At 39.2% G+C, this 19,891-nt stretch overlaps 1 protein-coding gene across 6 annotated transcripts in view; it reads left to right on the forward strand.

Moving 5' to 3' along the window:
* Positions 1 to 18,147, forward strand: part of MED13L (mediator complex subunit 13L) — a 322,312-nt gene extending 304,165 nt beyond the window's left edge. For all 6 annotated transcript variants that reach the window (XM_047759797.1, XM_047759795.1, XM_047759796.1 and 3 more), the window contains 8 exons: positions 732 to 955; positions 1,407 to 1,549; positions 4,979 to 5,137; positions 6,360 to 6,536; positions 8,294 to 8,451; positions 11,310 to 11,471; positions 13,741 to 13,853; positions 15,285 to 18,147. In XM_047759797.1, coding sequence (XP_047615753.1) covers positions 732 to 955; positions 1,407 to 1,549; positions 4,979 to 5,137; positions 6,360 to 6,536; positions 8,294 to 8,451; positions 11,310 to 11,471; positions 13,741 to 13,853; positions 15,285 to 15,417 — 1,269 coding nt within the window. In that variant the 3' untranslated portion in view covers positions 15,418 to 18,147. The remainder of the gene's footprint in view (positions 1 to 731; positions 956 to 1,406; positions 1,550 to 4,978; positions 5,138 to 6,359; positions 6,537 to 8,293; positions 8,452 to 11,309; positions 11,472 to 13,740; positions 13,854 to 15,284) is intronic.
* Positions 18,148 to 19,891: the final 1,744 nt, after the last annotated feature.

A 19,891-nucleotide genomic window follows, 5' to 3' on the forward strand; every position in this document is an offset into this window, starting at 1 on the left:
ATGCATTCCACTGTTGGTAGATATTTAGGTTATTTTCTGTTTGGAGCTATTATGATTGATAGTGTTGTGAAGTGTTGTGAACATGCTCATACCTGTCCTTTGTAAACATATATGTGCATTTTGGTGGGTCATAGGGTATGTATTTGTTCAGCTTTGGCAGGTGTTGTCAAATACTTTACACAGTACACCATATATCAGCAGCATATGAAAGTTCTGGTTGCTCTGTATTGCCACCAATACTTGATGGTTTCTGTCTTTTTTCAGACATTCTGATGGGTGTGTAGTAGCATCTCATTGTGGTTTTAATCCACTTTGCTAATGACTAGTGAAGTTGGGCCAATTTCCTTTCTAAAACAATACTTTCTTTTAATAAGGAAATACTGGTTTGGAGTTTGCTTATGATACGAGGTTAAAAGATCCAGTGTTATCACTGCTGTGGTCTGATCACTACTGTGATGCAGGTTCGATCCCTGACCTAGGAACTTCAGCTTGCCACAGCAGTGGAAAAAAGAAGGAAGAAATACTATTTTTATTGGGTTTCCTAGCTTAAATAACTTAAAGAATCTTTTTTTTAATCATTATTATTTACATATATGGTATTAGTCTGGGGGTGGGGTAAGGCAATCTATAGTCATTTTTCCCTGTTGGTTTCTCTCAGTACTGTATGGGTTTTATTGTAAACATAGAGTTGCATGGCTTTGTGTTGATACTGATTTTGATTTTGATTTCAGCGGCCCAGCCCAATCCAGCTTTACTCCCCTCCTTTTATATTGGCCCCAATCAAAGACAAGCAGACAGAGCTGGGCGAAACATTTGGCGAAGCGAGCCAGAAATACAATGTGCTCTTTGTGGGCTATTGTCTGTCTCATGACCAGCGCTGGCTTTTGGCTTCCTGCACTGACCTCCATGGAGAATTACTAGAAACTTGTATTGTAAATATTGCTTTACCAAACAGGTGAGGATCCTTGGTGTTCATGGTGCATATAAATTGTTTCTGTGCTTTTTTCAGATATACGTCTTTTTTTTTTTTTTTTTTGCTTCTCAGTGCCAAATCTGTGGCACATGGAGGTTTCCAGGCTAGAGGTCTAATCAGAGCTGCAGCTGCCGGCCTATACCAGAGCCACAGCAAGGCCATATCCGAGACACGTCTGCGACCTACACCACAGCTCATGGCAACACCGGATCCTTAACCCACTGAGCGAGGCCAGGGATCAAACCTGCAACCTCATGGTTCCTAGTAGGATTAGTTTCCACTGCACCACAATGGAAACTCCAGATATAAGTCTTTCTAGTTTTCCTGTCTAAATGCAGTGTGCCATGTGGGTGGGTTCTTTGGAATTTTCTTGGTTTTATAAGCTAAGTGATAGCTTCGATTCATTTGGGGACCCTTTTCCCTTCTGTTTTAGATCTCGGAGGAGTAAAGTATCTGCTCGTAAAATTGGACTACAGAAGTTATGGGAATGGTGCATAGGTATCGTCCAAATGACATCTCTACCCTGGAGAGTTGTAATTGGGCGACTTGGGCGTCTTGGCCATGGGGAGCTTAAAGGTGAGAAATCCCTGAAATAAAGAAAAGGAAAAGGGCTGTGTTAATGTCATTAACTGAGCTGAGGGAGAAAGTTTGTAAAATTGGTGGGAAGAATAAAGGAGATTATATTTTCTGATTCTTTTAAATATACAAGATAAACCAGTGGTTTTCAGACTTTTCACAAGCAACAAAATCATTTACAGAAAGAATATCTTAAGTATTGATCCCCAGTATATAAAACAGAAAAATGATGTTTTTTTCCCTAATACAATGTTTTCTTATCTTTTGAGTCAGTGAGAAGAACAAGCCCACTTTAACCAGAAAATTTTATATCAGAGATTATGAATGATAATAGAAGTCACATATAAGAACAGTCTACTTTCTTTTGTTTGTTTTTGGTGGTTGATGCTGATGAGTTTTATATTTCTTTACTTTTGTTTTGGTAGCATGATAGCAAGATAATCCTGATTGACAAAGACAAGTAGTGGCAAATTGGAACAGTCCTTATTCACATTGCCACTGTCTAATAGTCTTCAGTCTGGAAATTTAAGAGAGCAGATTTTTAAAAATTGAATCCACCAGCATATCTACCAACTGCTTATATTCCTTATCATAAATATAACAGTCAGTCACAAAGCACTCAGAGTAACTGCAACACAACACAACTGACCATTGGCAGCTGCCTTGCCTGGCACTGAGCCCAGCTCATTTATTATCCTAGTGCAGCCACTTGTACAGTTTTATATAAGCAATATGAACAGGCCTAGATTATTTTTTTAAAGCCCTATCAAGGACAGATTTATAAAAAGTTCAATATATGCATATAGATGGGAGAAGTTTTTTCCTAAGGTCTGCACAAAAGCAAGCATATGTCACAAATTACCTTGGTGGTTTTTACATGTACCAAGTGTATTAGAGCACAGTCAGCAAACTTTCTTTGTAAAGGGCCAGATAGTAAATACTTTCAACCTTGCAGGCTAACAGCTCACTGTTGAACAACACTGCCATTGTAATGTCAAAGCAGCCATAGACAGTACCCCAGTGAATGGGTGTGGCTGTGTTCCAATAAAACCTTGTTTACAAACAGGTGGTGGACAGGATTTGGCCAGCAGACCATAGTTTGCTGACCCTTGCATTAGAGTGTATGTATTATTTCTTTACATGAAATTTATATCAGGTATTTGTGGAAGCCCTGAAGTCAAACCCCTGATAACTTGCTTTTGTAGCAAGTGGCTGATAATGAATTAATTATTAGGTTTTATAGCAGTTTATGCAAATATTATATAATATGTATTAAGTGTTTTCTTAGGAATCTTTTACACACACAATTTTGTGTGTTAAACTGTAGACCAATAGAAAATATTACCCTTTTAATAGAATATTATACTTATAATGAATCTGTATCAGTAGCCTGAAGGTCTAATACATTAGGGGATTCCTCATTTCATTTCTGTCAGAATCCCTATCTTCTCTCCTAGTATGCCTTTTAGTGAATCTTATTTCTTAAAGGCTTTGAGCTACTCTTAACCCTTGGGAAAAGTTAGAATATAATATAAAGAAATAGAGGGGGTAAAAATGTAGCCTCATGGTCTAGTTACTTGGTGTTTTGGAAAATTACTAAGGCCATCGCCTAACCTTATATGATTTTTTAGAAGGGACATGCTCTACTTATCTCTTGGAGGAGAGGAATGTAACTGTGACTGAAGACCCCATCAAAAGATTGAGAGAAAATGTACTTTCAAGAAATAAAAACATGGAGGAATTCCTGTCATGGCTCAGTGGTTAAGGAATCCGACTAGGAACCATGAGGTTGTGGGTTTGATCCCTGGCCATGCTCAGTGGGTTAAGTATCCGGCGTTGCCGTGAGCTATGGTGTAGGTCGCAGATGCAGCTCGGATTCCACGTTACTGTAGCTCTGGTATAGGCCGGTGGCTACAGCTCCTATTCAACCCCTAGCCTGGGAACCTCCATATGCTGCGGGAGCAGCCCAAGAAATGGCAAAAAAAAAAAAAGACCAAAAAAGAAATAAAAACATGGAGAATAAAAGCCTAGTGAGCAAGACATCAGTTTAGCAACCTAGCTCCTTCCTCGGGGAACTGAGGTCTATACCACATTGCATTTCTGTGGGGCAGTATCAAATATGAGTCCTTAGATTTCAGAGCCAGCTTTGTAAATCTCTGTTCTTTTATCACCAAAGTGTTTGTGATAAAAATAATTGTACTGTCTTTTCCTTATTTGGTCTTTAAATACAGAACTTACATCTCTTTGGTTTTTCTGCAGTTTTTAAAAATATCCCCTCCATGCTCTGGCCACTTTCATTTCAGCCACTTCAGTTCGATGTTTGTTAGGAATATGAAATGTGAAAAAAAAATTTTCTTCAACTTCCTTTTTAAGGGGAGAGCATTTTGTTTGAAAAAAGTATGTGGGTGGTCCCATTGTGGCTCAGCAGGTTAAGAACCTGACATAGTATCTGTGAGGATACAGGTTTGAACCCTGGCCTTGCTCAGTGGGTCAAAGATCTGGTGTTGCCATGAACTGTGGCATAGGTCACAAATGCCACTTTGCTGTGGCTGTGGTATAGGCTGGCAGCTGCAGCCCTGACTCTACCCCTAGCCCAGGAACTTCCATGTGCTGCAGTGCATCCCTATAAAAAGAAAAAAAAAAAAAAGGAAAAAGTAGGTGGAAGTAGAGGGTGGAGTGGCATTATTACATCAGTGGAATGTGACATGACAGCTGTGTGCAGCTGCAGTGGTGTTACAGGCTTCATGTGTGTCAGGAGTTGAAATGGAGGAGGGAGTACTTTGCAGTTCTCAGAGTAATGTTACCTTCAACAGTCTGTGAGTAGACATAGTGCCTTTGTTTGGAGGCAGTAAACAAATAATGGAAAAAAAGTTTGTGCCAACTTTTTATTCTGAACAATTAGTATGGCAGCATTTGAAGCACTTCACCCACGCCCATTGACCATCAGCTTTTTTGGGCATGCCAGGGAAGGGTTCCTTTCATTTCTTCTGCCTTTGATGAAACAACCAGCCTGCAGCAGTAAACAGAACTGACGTTTGCCCCCAGCTGTGCTCTCTTCTAATGAAGAACATCAATCAAGGCAGCCAAAGAAGTGGACCTGGAGAGGGAGGAGAAAGGATGGAACAGACTGACATCACCATCAGAAAGTATTTGAAGTGCCTAAACCTGCCGTGGCCTGTGCTAGACTCACAGGTCTTTTCAGACATGATTTCAGTCTGAACAATCATAGGCTTTTGTTTCTTTGTTAATGAAGTGTAATAGAGGTCAAGTAACATTTTCTTTGTATCCAGGACGGGAGCCTGTGTAAAGCCATATTCCCTTTAGGGCCCAATCCTGGAAATTCAATTACCAGGCAAACCTGGTAAAACACTAAAACCTCACATCAATGTGAATTTCTAAAGACTATGTATGACTGATATTTGATTCCAGATTGGAGTATCCTCCTTGGAGAATGTTCACTACAGACAATCAGTAAACGGCTCAAGGACGTGTGCCGGATGTGTGGAATTTCTGCCGCAGACTCTCCTTCTATCCTCAGTGCCTGCCTGGTTGCCATGGAGCCTCAGGGGTCCTTTGTAGTGATGCCAGGTAAATCTCTTCTTGTCAATTTTATTAATTAGATATAATAGCAGTTCAGTCCATTCAAACTTGAGTCCACACTCTAGAATGTATCTTTAATATCTTTAGAAGAAAAGATTGTACTTACAGATCAAAAATGGAAACCATTTGGTCTCTTCCAAAGGGAGTGGGTTGTGTTTTTATTATCTTTGTTGACCAGTTCTTGGGAGAGAGCCCAGATGCTGGGTATGATTGAGAGCTTTTAGAGTATGGCAGGTTGCTGTTGCCTGACCCTGACCTGTTGTAAGCGTGTGAAAATCACCCTCCAAAAATGACTAAGGTGGGCACCAGCATGAGACATTTGAATATCCTTTTGAAGAAAGGTATTTGACAGACTCTCCAGGCAGCCTCAAGAGGATGTTTAGAGTCTCTGATGTGGCTGAGGATGAATGTGAGGCAGACAGGGGTGGAGCCCTTAACACTGTACCAGGTAGCCACAGTAACTCTCAGTAAGTGCCAGGATGTGGCCAGCCAGAACAGCATGGCCACAGAATTTTAAAAAATTAGCAACTAGGCTATTTTATATGTTTACCAACTAGGCAGTGTTATACTTTTTAAGCCTGTTTTTACCATCCAGATAGTTGCTTGTGGTCAGTCTGGGGAGAGACAGATGTCTGTATTGACCTGTGGTCAGACCTTGGGTTAATTGCACCGCTTGGGGAGATTACATCATTTCTTTGTGCTCTGTCCTTATGAAATGGGGATAGTTGTTCCTACCTCATAGTGTGGCTGTGATGATTGTATGAGATGATATGAATAAGGAATTTAGCACAGAATCTGGCATGTTGTAAGCATTCAATAAGTATTAGTTGTGACAATTTTCAGTTGAATGGTACTATTTCTACATAACTGCATCATTTGGGAGAATAGTCCTTTATAAATTATGAGCAATCACAGGAGGAAAGTTAGTTTTATTTTTAGAAATGCTTCCTAAGTAATTAAAATATATTTGGTTCTCTCAACCCAATTTTATTGAAACCTTTCTGTGTGAAATATGGCTTGGATTATCATAGCTATGTGCTCTAAGTCAGTTTCTTAAAAATATTTAAACAAGTGGGCTCAAGTTTGAATGTGTATCCATCATGGCAGTTGTTTCAGACTCACATCACTCCAGCTTAAGTCCTTAAAAATTTATTTCTGGAGTTGTTCACTACTGCCAAAAGGAATTGATGCATTTTTTTTCTTTTTTAAGATGCTGTTACAATGGGCTCTGTTTTTGGCCGAAGTACTGCACTGAACATGCAGTCATCTCAGCTTAACACCCCTCAAGATGCTTCTTGTACACACATCTTGGTGTTCCCAACATCATCAACCATCCAAGTGGCTCCAGCCAACTATCCCAATGAAGATGGGTTTAGCCCTAACAATGGTGAGTGGAAGCCTCTATATGCATAGAGCTCAATTGTTTGAACAAAACGCATAGCTGGAGTATGGATTCACTGGGCTGCCCCATGTTTTTCTGTTTGTAATAAACAACAAAGAAATTGGAAAAGAGAATCGAAGGTTTGAGAATGTTTTTTTGGTCTTTTTGTCTTTTCAGGGCCGCACCTGTGGCATATGGAGGTTCCCAGGCCAGGGGTCCAATCAGCTGTAGCCACTGGCCTGTGCCACACCTCGCAGCAACGCTGGATCCTTAACCCACTGAGCAGGCCAGGAATCGAACCTGCATCCTCATGGATGCTAGTTGGGTGCACTAACCGCTGAGCCATGACAGGAACTCCTTTTTTTATTTTAAAGGTTTAATTTTCACTATTACCAAGACCAAATAAATAACTTTGCTGTCTTATTTTTCATTAAACTCTTTCTCTGTTTTTCATTAAAGGCAAAAAAATACTATCTGCTTGGTAGTGTCCTGTGCATAGGTGTCACTCTTTCAGTAAATATTTCTTATCTGATTTGAAATGTATGAAGACTACTAGGCAATATGAAGATAATACCTGCTTGTAGCTAATCATTGGGGATCTTATTTGATTATATGATTATTCTTATCCTTATTTGATTATTCTTAATAGTTTTTTTGGTTTGAATATCTTAAAGGCATTTGTTAAGAAATGATTATGTGTAAACTGTAAAACACTTAGATTATGCAGTCATTTGCATTGTTTTTTGAAGTTTGTTTTTTGTTTTTTTTTGGTTTTTTTTTTTTTTTTTTGCCATTTCTTGGGCCGCTCCCGCGGCATATGGAGGTTCCCAGGCTATGGATTGAATCAGAGCTGTAGCCACCGGCCTAGCCAGAGCCACAGCAACACGGGATCCCAGCCGTATCTGCAACCTACACCACAGCTCACGGCAATGCTGGATCCTTAACCCACTGAGCAAGGCCAGGGATCGAACCCGCAACCTCATGGTTCTTAGTCGGATTCGTTAACCACTGCACCACGACGGGAACTCCTTTTTTTGTTTTATTTTATTTTGTTTTTTGTTTGTCCTGTTTTTTGAAGAATTTTTAACAGCTACCAACTTTACATCTGTTAAATGGGGAGAGTAAAAGGATGCTATCCTCCATGTATGTATATAGAACATATATAGTATGATCACGATGAAATAATACAGAAAAAGAAAGAACCACAGCAAAAGTGTTTATGGTGATTGGGTTTCCCCTTTTATACTTTTCTTTCCAGATATTCTGCTGTGTACCTTTTATGATATGGGAGCGACTTTCATCATGCTTTGATCTGCTTGTGTAATAGGCCTCTAGTTTGAGGGCAAGTTCACACCTATTAACATTCATTAATTCAGCCTTAAGTATTTTAGATGCTAATTGGATGCACAGATGGAGTCTGTTGTTTTCTTGGATGGTGTCAATTTTAACTTTGTTTAATAATTAAATTGCTTCTTTAGCTGTTTTGCCATCTTTTTATGTGCCTTTAGAGGCTACACGGAGTGAAATTTCATTTTTACGTTATTTCTCCATTCTTTTAATACTTCACATCAGGAGATCATTGGAGAGAATACAGAATGAAGAAATAATTTGCAGCACCTTGAACCCAATGGGCACACATTAAATAAGTCTTACTAAGTTGTTAATAACACATGCCTGTAACAGCCATAAGCCAGCAAACAGTATTGGCTAAGTTGGGGCTGTGGATTTGCTTTTTAATTTTTATGTTTTCTTCTCCCCTCTAGATGACATGTTTGTTGACCTTCCATTCCCAGATGATATGGACAATGATATTGGCATATTAATGACTGGGAACCTCCATCCCTCTCCCAACTCCTCCCCAGTTCCCTCCCCAGGCTCTCCTTCTGGAATTGGAGTGGGCTCTCACTTCCAGCATAGTCGGGTAAGGACAATTTGAAATAGGTGGTTTAAAACAAGCTCAGCCTTCAAGACGATCCTCTAGAAGTGGGATTGGTTCTTACTGCATACATCTTTCTTCTGGAAGATTACAAGAGAAGTAAATGTGGGAAAGTGATTGCTTTTCCATTTTAAATAAAGGCAGGAATTCTAAAGAAATGTATTATTATTCCTAATGAATATGTTTAATCAGAAGAATAGTCCCATTACAGCTGCAAGGGTTTTATGCAGTTATTGTTTCTGAGTAAAAATTAATTTTGGTTGCTTGCTGCTCCCCAGTTATTTTCTAAATTTTTGCCAAACAGTGGCTTTTCAGAGGCTAGTTCAGTAACCCTCCTTATTTAACATGTATAGCGACTGTGTTAATTGAATTAACACATTGTTGATGTTACTTATTCAGAAAGGAGCATAACTATTCTTCTTTCATGTCATGGTGCCTTTATTTAGATAGTCTGATCTTCTTTGTAGCCAGCCTGCAGGAATGGGAAGAGCCCACAGGAGACCGATTTAGGAGAAGTATCCAGGTTAATGCTGGAGTATTAAGGAAGAAAACAGAGCTCACAACTAGTTTCATGTTTAAACATCCCAGGGATGTTAGAGGCGAATTAGAAGATTGAAGATTTAGAGGTTCTGCCATAGTTCAGGTTAACTTTCTTTAAAAGCTAGGTAATTCATACCTTGTCACTGTTTTGTACTTTTTATTTAAAATGTTAAGAGATTGAGGGGTTAAGGCACAGAAACATAGCTATGTCTAATAAACTGGACAAGTATAAGCAACACTGCTCACGCTCATTTAGAAACGGAGATGTTCTTAGAGGACTTAGGTTTCTGTCAAATGGGACTTTTATTGCCAGCCCTGATTCACTGCAGGACAATCAAGAGAAAAGATTGCAAACTTTAGTTACAGAGCAGATGAAACCAGGGGAGGGCAGCTCAGTAGACTGCCCTTAAGTGACTGCCTGCCCCTTGATTTCCCCTTCTGGAAAAAAAAGATTTTAAATGTCTTTATTTCCTCCACAGTCATTTGCCAGTTAATGACAGTTGGTTCATTGGAGATCATTGTGATTGGGACCAAGAACACATATGTTACATTGAATAGTTTTAATTTAGGATTAATGTGAATTCTAGAGGCAAACAACATAACTAAGAATGCATGCCCTAAAGCTTGATAAACTCTGAATCACAGCCAAACATCTTATTACCTTTGTGACCTTGGATAAGCTTACTTTCTCAGCCTTAGTTACCTTATCTGTGAAGTGGAAATAATAGCAATTCCCTCCCAGTACCAATTGCTATAATTCAGCTTATCCATTAACAAATAATTGGTAATTGAAGTGTAATGTTAGTTTTGTAAGAAACAGAGGTGTGCTGTATTTTCTCCCTTTGTTGGAGCCTCAAGCCATTGAATGTCACACTTTAAACAGCACTATGCTGAAGCTGGTTAGGTGGCCTTTTCCAGTCCTGCACACCTGCAGCCACGTGAACCCCTGAGAGGCGTTCAGCATTTCCTCTTTCTGGACCATTAAACATTCTTTGATAGCCAGTTAAGGCATTACAACAGGGCTAAGTTTTTTTAACCATCTCAGACTTAATACACTTTGGTGTAATAGTTGAGGACTGTTTTTTTTTTTTTTTTTCCTTGAGACAGCTTTTGAGAACAAATGGATTACTTATTATTGCTCATGTAAAGGGTACATTTTCAACTCATGAAGCTAGGTAAAAGAATCAGAGATAAGGAAAGTGTCAATTATAAAAACTGCCCAGTAAGGCTCTCACAAGTCTCTTACTATTGCTGCACATTGAAACTAGGCTTCTTCACAAGCAGATCTTACACTGGTGGTAGGTCAGATACTGGTGAAGTGTTACAACATTGTCCCGACAGTGGATGTTCAGGTGCACTTGAGTATTTTTGGTTGTTTGCTGGTGAAAGAGCACCTGGGTGTTATGGTACCTTCAGCTGTCAGATTCCACTCTTTCCATTTTTAGTTTGTTACCTAATAATGCCATGGAGCAGGTTTTACATTCTACAGAAAAGAAACCAGAGAAAAATGTCTGTACTTACTAGATTGATGTTGCTAGTTTTAGTGGTACCTTCTGCCTGAGTCATAGTTTTCATCAGATATCTGTGTGTGCAGCAAAAACAATGCCACCTCTGTTGACTTTTCTTGGTCACTTGACATTTTGCTGCCAGGAGCGGGATTAGTCACTACAGTGTCCATGGTGAATGATAAAAAGTGGGGTGAAGGTGGTCAAAAGGTACAAACTTCCAGTTATAAAATAAGAGTCCTGAGGATGTAATGTATGGTGATTTTAGTTAATAATACTATATTATATATTTATATGTTGCTAAGAGAGTAGATCTTAAAATTTCTCATCATAAGAAAAAATTGTAGCTGTATGTATATGATGGTAGAGGTTAATTGGACTTATTTGTCATGTTACAAAATTACAGTTAGAATCATTATGTTATGGGAGGGGGAGGGAGTTGGAATTTTTGGTTAATAGATGCAAACTATTGCCTTTGGAATTGATTAGCAATGAGATCCTATTGTATAGCACTGGGAACTATATCTATTTACTTATGGAGCATGATAATGTGATAAAAAAAGAATGTATATGTGTATGACTGGATCACCTTGCTGTACAGCAGAAAATTGACAGAACACTGTAAGCCAGCTATAATGGAAAAAAATAAAAAATTTTTTTAAAAGTGTCATGTTATACACCTAAAACTAATGTAGCATCATGTCAGTTACATCTCAAACTCTTGTAAAAAGCTGATTTTTACAAAAGCTTTATTTGGTGATAAATGCTGACCATGCCTTTTGGGACTTTATTTTTCAGAGCCAGGGTGAGCGCCTTCTTTCTAGGGAAGCACCTGAGGAGCTGAAACAGCAGCCTCTGGCCCTCGGGTATTTTGTATCAACTGCCAAAGCTGAGAATCTCCCCCAGTGGTTTTGGTCATCATGTCCCCAGGCCCAGAACCAGTGCCCCCTCTTCCTAAAGGTTGGTTTGGTGTCATATTTTGAAGTTTAGAGAGATGAGTGATGTATGCTTAAAATCAGTTTTGGTTAGAAATTTGTCTTGGTCACCATAGTCTTATACTGTTGCCCAGTTCTCTCACTTCTTATAGTCTGTGGATATTTTAATTGCAGTCATAGGTAGAGAGTAGAATTTAGGAGAGGAACCCAAAACCATGTCACAAAGAAATGAATCACCTTCACCCAAGGAGGAGCCATCATGCAGCCTGAAGGGTGCATCCAGGGTGCATATGTGGTTCTGTATAATGGGCTTTCTCCAAGACCATCTCACATTGCTGTCAGTCAAGTTGAGCCTGGGTGGGGATGATAATAACTAGTTGTCTTCTTCCTCCTCTGCCATAGGCAGTCTGTGCTCTTTTATAGAGTAAGGCAAAAGTCAGCTAAAAATTCCATGTTAATGCTTGCACCTTCCTGTACATTTCTTTGAAATTTTTAATCCAAAGTAAGGGTTAAAAACAAAAGATTTCTCACTTCCATTTTGAAAGAATGAAACCCATTTCTCATCCATGGATTGGCAAGAAGCCAAAGGTTTAACCTACTCCCATACACAGCTGGGCTGTGGGAAGAATGCCCTCGTACAGTGGGAAGGCCAAGTATTACACCCTGCACATTTCCCTTTTGATGCAGAAACCCCACAAGGAGTCAGATAAGATACACGTAAGTCCAGAAGGTTAAAACCAAAACCAACTGAGGTAGTTTTCTTTTCAATAAAAATTGAAAATTTAATTATTAAATTATTTTCAATTTAAAAATCCATATAATCTTTATTTTCAGTTAGAATCATTATGAACCTAATTTTATTTTTTCTTTTCTAAAAAAAATGTACACATTTTTTGGAGTTCCCGTTGTGGCGCAGTGGTTAACGAATTCGACTAGGAACCATGAGGTTGCGGGTTCGGTCCCTGCCCTTGCTCAGTGGGTTAACGATCCGGCATTGCCGGGAGCTGTGGTGTAGGTTGCAGACATGGCTCAGATCCCGCGTTGCTCTGGCTCTGGTGTAGGCCAGTGGCTACAGCTCCGATTCGACCCCTAGCCTGGGAACCTCCATATACCGCGGGAGCCGCCCAAAGAAATAGCAAAAAGACAAAAAAAAAAAAAAAGTACACATTTTTTTGTTCTATCTATTGAAAAGGCTGAGGAGCAGTGATAGCTTAGTAGCAATGAACACCTTTACTGACACAATTGTGGTCCCTAGATACCATTTTTCATTCAAAAGAACCAAAGTTCTTTGAGGAAATGACAGATTCCAGGACTGAAGTAAGAAATATTTAAGATGGACCTGAGACATCATGTCATGCCTAAAAGCAGAGAAGTTACCAAAGATTATTAGCGTCCTATCAAAGGACCCAGTAGCCAACATGGAGGTGGTCTCATTGCCCAGGGATGGGATCATTTGGTCATTAAAATGAACGATGGTAGCAGTAGATTGATATAAACCCATGGGTTCAAAATTATTCTGAAAAATAAAATATGTCACCTTTTGAAGCTGCCAGAGCAAGTCATTAATCTGAAAATTGAAAAATAAGGAGAATCAAGCATTTATATTCTCTTCTTTTACATTATTCTATTTTAAATGTATTTAATAAAGTAAAACTCTGCCAAAACCCTTATGTTAAAAAGTGATGGGGAACTTTATAATGGATGGACCGTGCTAGTACTGACTGAATCCAGAGATCTGTCTTACTTCAAGTGGGATAACAGACATCAGGTGCTTTTGGATGTGATGCTATAAGGCACAATACCGGGGAGTTCCCTGGTGACTCAGTAGGTTAAGGATCCAACATTGTCACTGCTGTGGCTCGGGTCACTGCTATGGCACCGGTTTAATCCCTGGCCTGGGAACTTCGGATGCCACCAGTTCAGCCCAAAAAAAAGGGGAAAGCCCCACAGCACTGGTTACGAAGTACGGGGATCAGGATAGAAGAAAACTACCGCGAGGACACAGTCAACCATATCCAGACAGTTGGGCCTTCTACAGATTAAAACCTGAAGAGGGACACTATTTAATTATTTGCAGTGCCTTTGCAAAGCTAGCTCTTTTTTCTCTACTCTATGTTATGGAGTTATTTGGGATCACATTGGGGTTACTGAGCAACTTAAAATTCATAGACTTATAGAAGCCCTGACTTCTAAGGACTTTAGAGAGTATCTGCTTCCGGCAGACATGGGCCTGCCTTATTTCTGCCCCGTGGTTGACTAGATCAGGAAGGCAACTGTCTTTGTTCTTTCACCAGGCTTCGCTGCATCACCACATTTCTGTAGCACAGACAGACGAACTTCTCCCTGCCAGGAATTCTCAGCGGGTTCCACATCCTCTTGACTCCAAAACCACGTCTGATGTTTTAAGGTAAGGATTCAGACCTAGGCAGCATAACAGTGCAATTAGAAATGTTACAGTTTTTCCAGGGTGTTGTAATTAAAATGTGGTATGTGTGGAAGAAATGGCACCTTTTGTGCCATGGAGCACTGTCTGGTTGCCTTTGCTTTCCTATTCAGAGGAGGCGCTTCATGGTGATGAACACAGATCACAATGAAGGGGTGGGTAGTTGGAAAACAGAGCCTGGGACCTAAGGCACTTTGAAACATTTTCTACCCTCTCTGACATAGATTATATAAACTTAAGTAAAACAGAAATTTCATAGTTGAGAAATACCTCCCATAAGAGTGTACTAATCCTCTTGTGCTTTAGCAGGCTGTAGACACTCTTCATGTACCTTGAGAAAATTTGGAAGCTTTTTCTAAACGATTTAGAAATTATAGTTAAGCAAGAACCTAATGTACGGGATTTTGCCTCCAGGGCCTCTAGAGAAACACTGTCCAATAGAAATATAATGTGAACCACATATCTAATTAAATTTTTTCTAGGAGTTCCCATTGTGGCTCAGCGTGTTAAGAATCCATCTAGTATCATTGAGGATGTGGATTTGATCCCTGGCCTAACTCAGAGGGTTAAGGACCTGGTGTTACCACAAGCTGTGGTGTAGGTGGCAAATGTGACTCTAATCTGGCGTGGCTGTGGCTGTGGTGTAGGCCTGTAGCTGCAGTCCCGTTTTGACCCCAGCCTGATAGCTTCCATATGCCGTGGATGTGGCCATAAAAAGAAAAAAATTATTTTTCTAGTCACCATGTTAAAATAGTAAAAAGAAATTGGTGAAGTTAATTTTGGAAATGTATCAGTTATATCAAAAAATGATATTTCAACAGTAGTCAATTTAAAAATATCTATGAGCTATTTTACTTAATACCTTAATAATAAGCTTAATAATAAGCTTTTTCTTAATACCGAGTCTTTGAAATCCCAGCGCCTATTTTCTACGTACGGCACATCCAAATTCACATGTGGCCAGTGGCTGCCGTGTTGGACAGAGCAGGTCTAGAAGAAAGGGTGTCAAGAGAAAACGAACTCCGGAGTTTCCTTCGTGGCTCGGTGGTTAACGAATCTGACTAGCATCTGTGAGGATGCAGGTTCGATTCTTGAGTGGATTAAGGATCCGGCATTATCATGAGCTGTGGTGTAGGTTGCAGACATGACTTGGATCCTGCGTTGCTGTGACGTAGGCCTACAGCAATAGCTCTGATTAGACCGCTAGCCTGGGAACCTCCATATGCCGTGGGTGTGGCCCTAAAAAGAAAAAAGAGAGAATGAACTCTGAGAAAGAGAGAGGGGCAAGTTACAGAATGACGCTAGGCCTTTTTCCTGCTGACATCTGGCGTGTTTGAATGTTCAGACTCACTTCCACCATGCCTCTCATCCTGACCCATGTGTTCTCTCCGACAGGTTTGTTTTAGAGCAGTACAATGCTCTGTCCTGGCTCACATGCAATCCGGCCACCCAGGACCGTACCTCCTGCCTTCCCGTCCACTTTGTGGTGCTCACTCAGTTGTACAACGCCATCATGAATATACTCTAATTGGAAAAGCACTTGTTCTCTCTGGCTCAGTTCCTTCTTCCGCAACCTCAGTCCAAGGAACCTGCTCCACTCTGCAAATACCCCACTTGTTCCTCTTGAGACCACTCTGCACAGTCCTGCACTGTGATTCCTTCTCAGCAGGCACATGTCATTTCTGCAGTGTTCATTACCAGAGTGACTCACTGACACTTCTCTCATGGACCTGGAAACTTCCATAAACAGTGACTTTCAGCCAGTGTTAATGGTGTGTGTGGCCCCAAACCACTGGGCCACAGGAATTTTTTTTGTTGTTTTTTAAGAGGGAAACAGAAGAGACAGTATCCTTTTGCACAAGAGTCTGTGTTTTCAGTCTCTGTTTAATAACGGCAGTTTAGCCCTCTGGATGAAATCCTCTAGTTTTTGGTGTATGGCCTGTGGGTTACCTGAACTCCATAATCTGGGACTTTTGAAAACTAAGAACCAGCTCAAGTACATGATTTCATAATGGGGTTTCTGTCTCCCTCATGCTTCCATCTTGGCATGAGTGTATTGGTTGACTTTATACCTGTGTGTAGATACAAAAGGTCTGGAGACATCTTCATTTTCTTTATTTATTTTAAGTTGTTTTGTCATATGGTTTTTGTGACTTTCTTTTAATTTTTTTAATTCACGAGGACCAGGTACAGTAGCTGAAACCCAACTCAGATCCATCATAGGATTGACTACATACCTCTGTCCTAGAAGCCGGAAAAGGAGTGAAAACAAATTGGGGAGATCATGCCTATAAAGTAATATATTCAAAACCACCCAGCAGTAGGTTTTGTTGAGAACAAACTGGGTAAACATTCTGCCATATTCCTTATTAAAAGTGGCCAGCGTTTCATGAAGGACAACATTTTTATACAGAAGGCAGTCAAGACGCTGAACCCAGAGCCATGGAGGCAAGTACCTTCATTAGTTTTATATAGTCACAATGGAAATATATTTTCTAGTGAATTCTTACTGAAAGCCAGGTCTCTCCTCTCATTAGATCAAAAAGGACTCATGTACATATCACAATCGAAAGTGTTTGCTCATAAAATCAGTTATAAATATGGTGAATTTTTTCTGGACCATAGGAATATTATTTCAAAGAAATATTACGACAACCATTAAATTCGTACTTGAAGTTAAGCCTTCATGGTAGGACTTTTTAAATAAAAAAATAAAATTAAAAAAAAAAAAAAAGCCTTTTTAAAGCATTAAGGCTAACTGAAGTATTTTATGACTCCTCATTCCAGGCCCGAGAGGGTTGTCTTTAAGACTCCATTTCTACCCCTCTGTTGCTTTCGTTTCTGTCTGTGAGGGCAGTGGGCATGGGCTTGCCTCCCATGAGCCGCTCTGGTCAGGCTCTTGAGCTCTAGTCATCCTTAGAGAGAATCATGCAAATTTTAAAAGTTCTTCCAAGAGACTTCCATATTCTGGTTATTAACAAAAAAAAAAGGAAAAATGTAATAACTGATATGATTTTGTAAAAGTATTTTTCTTGAAATAATCTAACGTTTAAAACATTATATTAAAAAAAAAGTTGTGTGGTGGGAATATGAATGCAGAGAAATAACTTGTAAATGGATAATTTTGTTCTCTGTACCACCAATTGGGGGGGAGGGGTTGACTTTCGCAATGTATAGGTTAAAAAATCTGATATATCAAACCATTTGTATCTAAATGTGTACAGTGTAAAATTGACTTTAAAAATATTGCAGTGCTATTTTTTCTTAATCAGAAAGGAAAAATTCTCAAGGCCTTTTGAAGAGCATAAGATGATGAAGATTGTAAACTTGTATAAAATTATCTTGGTGAGAAGACAAATTGTAAAGTAGATATTTGTAATCTTTTACCACTTTGGGGTTGCTTTTTTTCCCAGAATTCATCAAAACTTTGAATTTTTTTTTAAAATGGGCTGTTTTTAATGCAGGGGCTTTTCTTCCCTAAAAACCCAATTCTCAGCAAAAAAAGAAAAAAACCACAAAAAACAAAAAACCCCTACAAAAATTAAAAAAAAAAAAAAGGCAGCAAAGGGTAGTTTTCATCTGGTGTCTTTTATTTAAGTTTTTTAAGTTAAGAAAGCTGGTGACATATTTATACGTTTTTGTGCAAAAATAAATGAATGGCAATAGATTTTAAAAAATCTTATTATGTACTTCTGTGTGAAAAAGTCTGTATAATATTTCCCTTAAATATGCATTATTTTACTTGTGAGTTTTTTACTGAATTAATCTGAAATGTACAAGCCCTGGATTTGCTACAGAGTGAGAACTTATTTTATTTTTTTTTTTTATTTTTAATTTTGGAAATTCTGCAGAAATCAGAACTCTTACCATGGTTTGAACTAAAGAGGGGAAATGGGGAGGGAAAAGGGGTGGGATTGTCCAGCATGCTTGTATGTATATTTCAGAAACTTTTTTAAATGTAAAAGCTGTACATTTCTGGGAAGTTCTGAATTTCTTTTGTTTCCTTTTTTCCTTCAAGCATTTTGCAGTGAGCTTCTTTTATATATAGCAAACAATTTGAAAGAATACAAAAATATGTGAAGTTCATTAAAAAAAAAAAACTACAGTATAGCGCTGGTACAGTACACTAAAAGACTTTGATAAAAAGAAACAATACTAAAAGGCCTCCATTTTAAATGTCATTCATATATACCTTGTGAATGAGAGCTATATACTTTTACACACTTTTTTAGAGGAATAAATTATTGAATTACTGAAACGTTGAGTGGCTTTTTTCCCCTTCCATCCTGCCTTTGTAATAACAATGACCTACGCCTGTTCAAAAGGTGTTATACATTATGGATTGAACAGTCCTTGACCAGGAGCCAGGCTCTACCTTCTAGAGTAAAATTTTACTCCCCTAATCACTACATCTAGTGACTGTTCTCAGATGGTATTTATATACTCCAAGGTATAAGTGCATTCCTAGATCAGGATTTAGAACACACACACACACACACACATACACACACACACAGAGCAGTGAATTTGGAGCCCTGGTGCTTAGTTCCTTAATTGTTCTGAGGAGATCACGTCTCCTAGCTCTTAAGATTGTGGTCTGTCCTAGAACAAATTACAATGGTGTTGTTCACTTCCTGGGCCTTTGTGGTCCCAGCCCTTTCCTTTTGATGTTCCTTAGAAATAGCAGTTCCATCTTGCTTTGCTGTTTTTCCACTTCACAGGCTGGTGACAGTAGCATGCCATCTAATACACATACAAGCAAAGCACACAAGCGAGGCACTTAGGGACTGGGTGGCACCCATTGCATGCACTTTTCCTTAGGTCCATTCAATAGGAAAAACCACTCTAGGGGCAGAAGCTCTGGCTAAAAGGTAAACACCACGACTCAGCAGAGCCTACTGTCAAAAATGTGAATAAATCAAAAAAACCTTGCTTTTAATCTTCCTCCAACTCTTTGGAAATATACATTGTTCTGAATCTAACATTGTGTGAATCTAGAGATAAAACTTAAGACTACTCAGCCTCAGTTATTTCATCTGCAGATGAGGGCAATTCCATGAGAAATGCTTTGCAAACTAAACAACTCTGTCCATGTTATCATAGTTGTACTGTTGAAAAAGGCTGAGAAAAGTAAGGCCACTTTTATGTTAACAGATAACATTGGTCTCTGTCATCCAGTTATCAACTGTTTTAAATATAGATCACAGCACTCTTGGTAATGCTGGTTGCCAAAAGCATTACTAAAGAACTGCACAATTCCTAGATCCTATATAATCAGGTCAGTCCAGTGATTACCCTGCCCCATAAAAATCAGAATTAGGTAGTATTTTTCCAAGCAATTCATTAGCTTGGGTTCTGTGCTCACATACTGGATGGCACTTTATCCAAAAATTAGTGAATGTTGGTTTTATTTATACAAGAACTTTGTTTTCATAACCACTATTAGCTGTACCAATTCAGCAACAGTAGCTAAATCTTTTTGAGATAATTATTTGTCAAATGCATTTAGACATTTTGCAAATTAGATGTAGATAAATCTGACATGCCACTCAAGAACCATCAGCCTCCAGCCATTTGTATTATTCAGAATCTGCTTAAAACCAATTCATCCCCTCCAACAAGGCCATGGAGTAGTCTTATGTTCCTGCTGTTTGAGAAGTCATGGGGCCAGGAATTTGTTCCCAACTGGTATCGAAGAGCCAATAAAAATCTTTATAAAAGGTGCAGTTTGGGAATTCCCATCGTGGCTCACTGTAACAAACCTGACTAGTATCCATGAGAACATGGGTTTGATCCCTGGCCCCGCTCAATGGGTTAGGGATCCGGTGTTGCCTTGACTGGCAGCTGCAGCTGTGATTATACCCCAAGTGTGGGAACTTCCATATGTCACAGGTACGGCCCTAAAAAAAGTGCAGTTAGTTTGTTAAGAGACATTTTTAAAGGCAAAGTTCCTGAGACTTACAGCCTAAGCATGAGTCCCCCATACTGAAAACAGCCTTTGC

The sequence above is a fragment of the Phacochoerus africanus genome, chromosome 15 (assembly GCF_016906955.1).
Source record: "Phacochoerus africanus isolate WHEZ1 chromosome 15, ROS_Pafr_v1, whole genome shotgun sequence".
Lineage (NCBI taxonomy): Eukaryota > Metazoa > Chordata > Mammalia > Artiodactyla > Suidae > Phacochoerus > Phacochoerus africanus.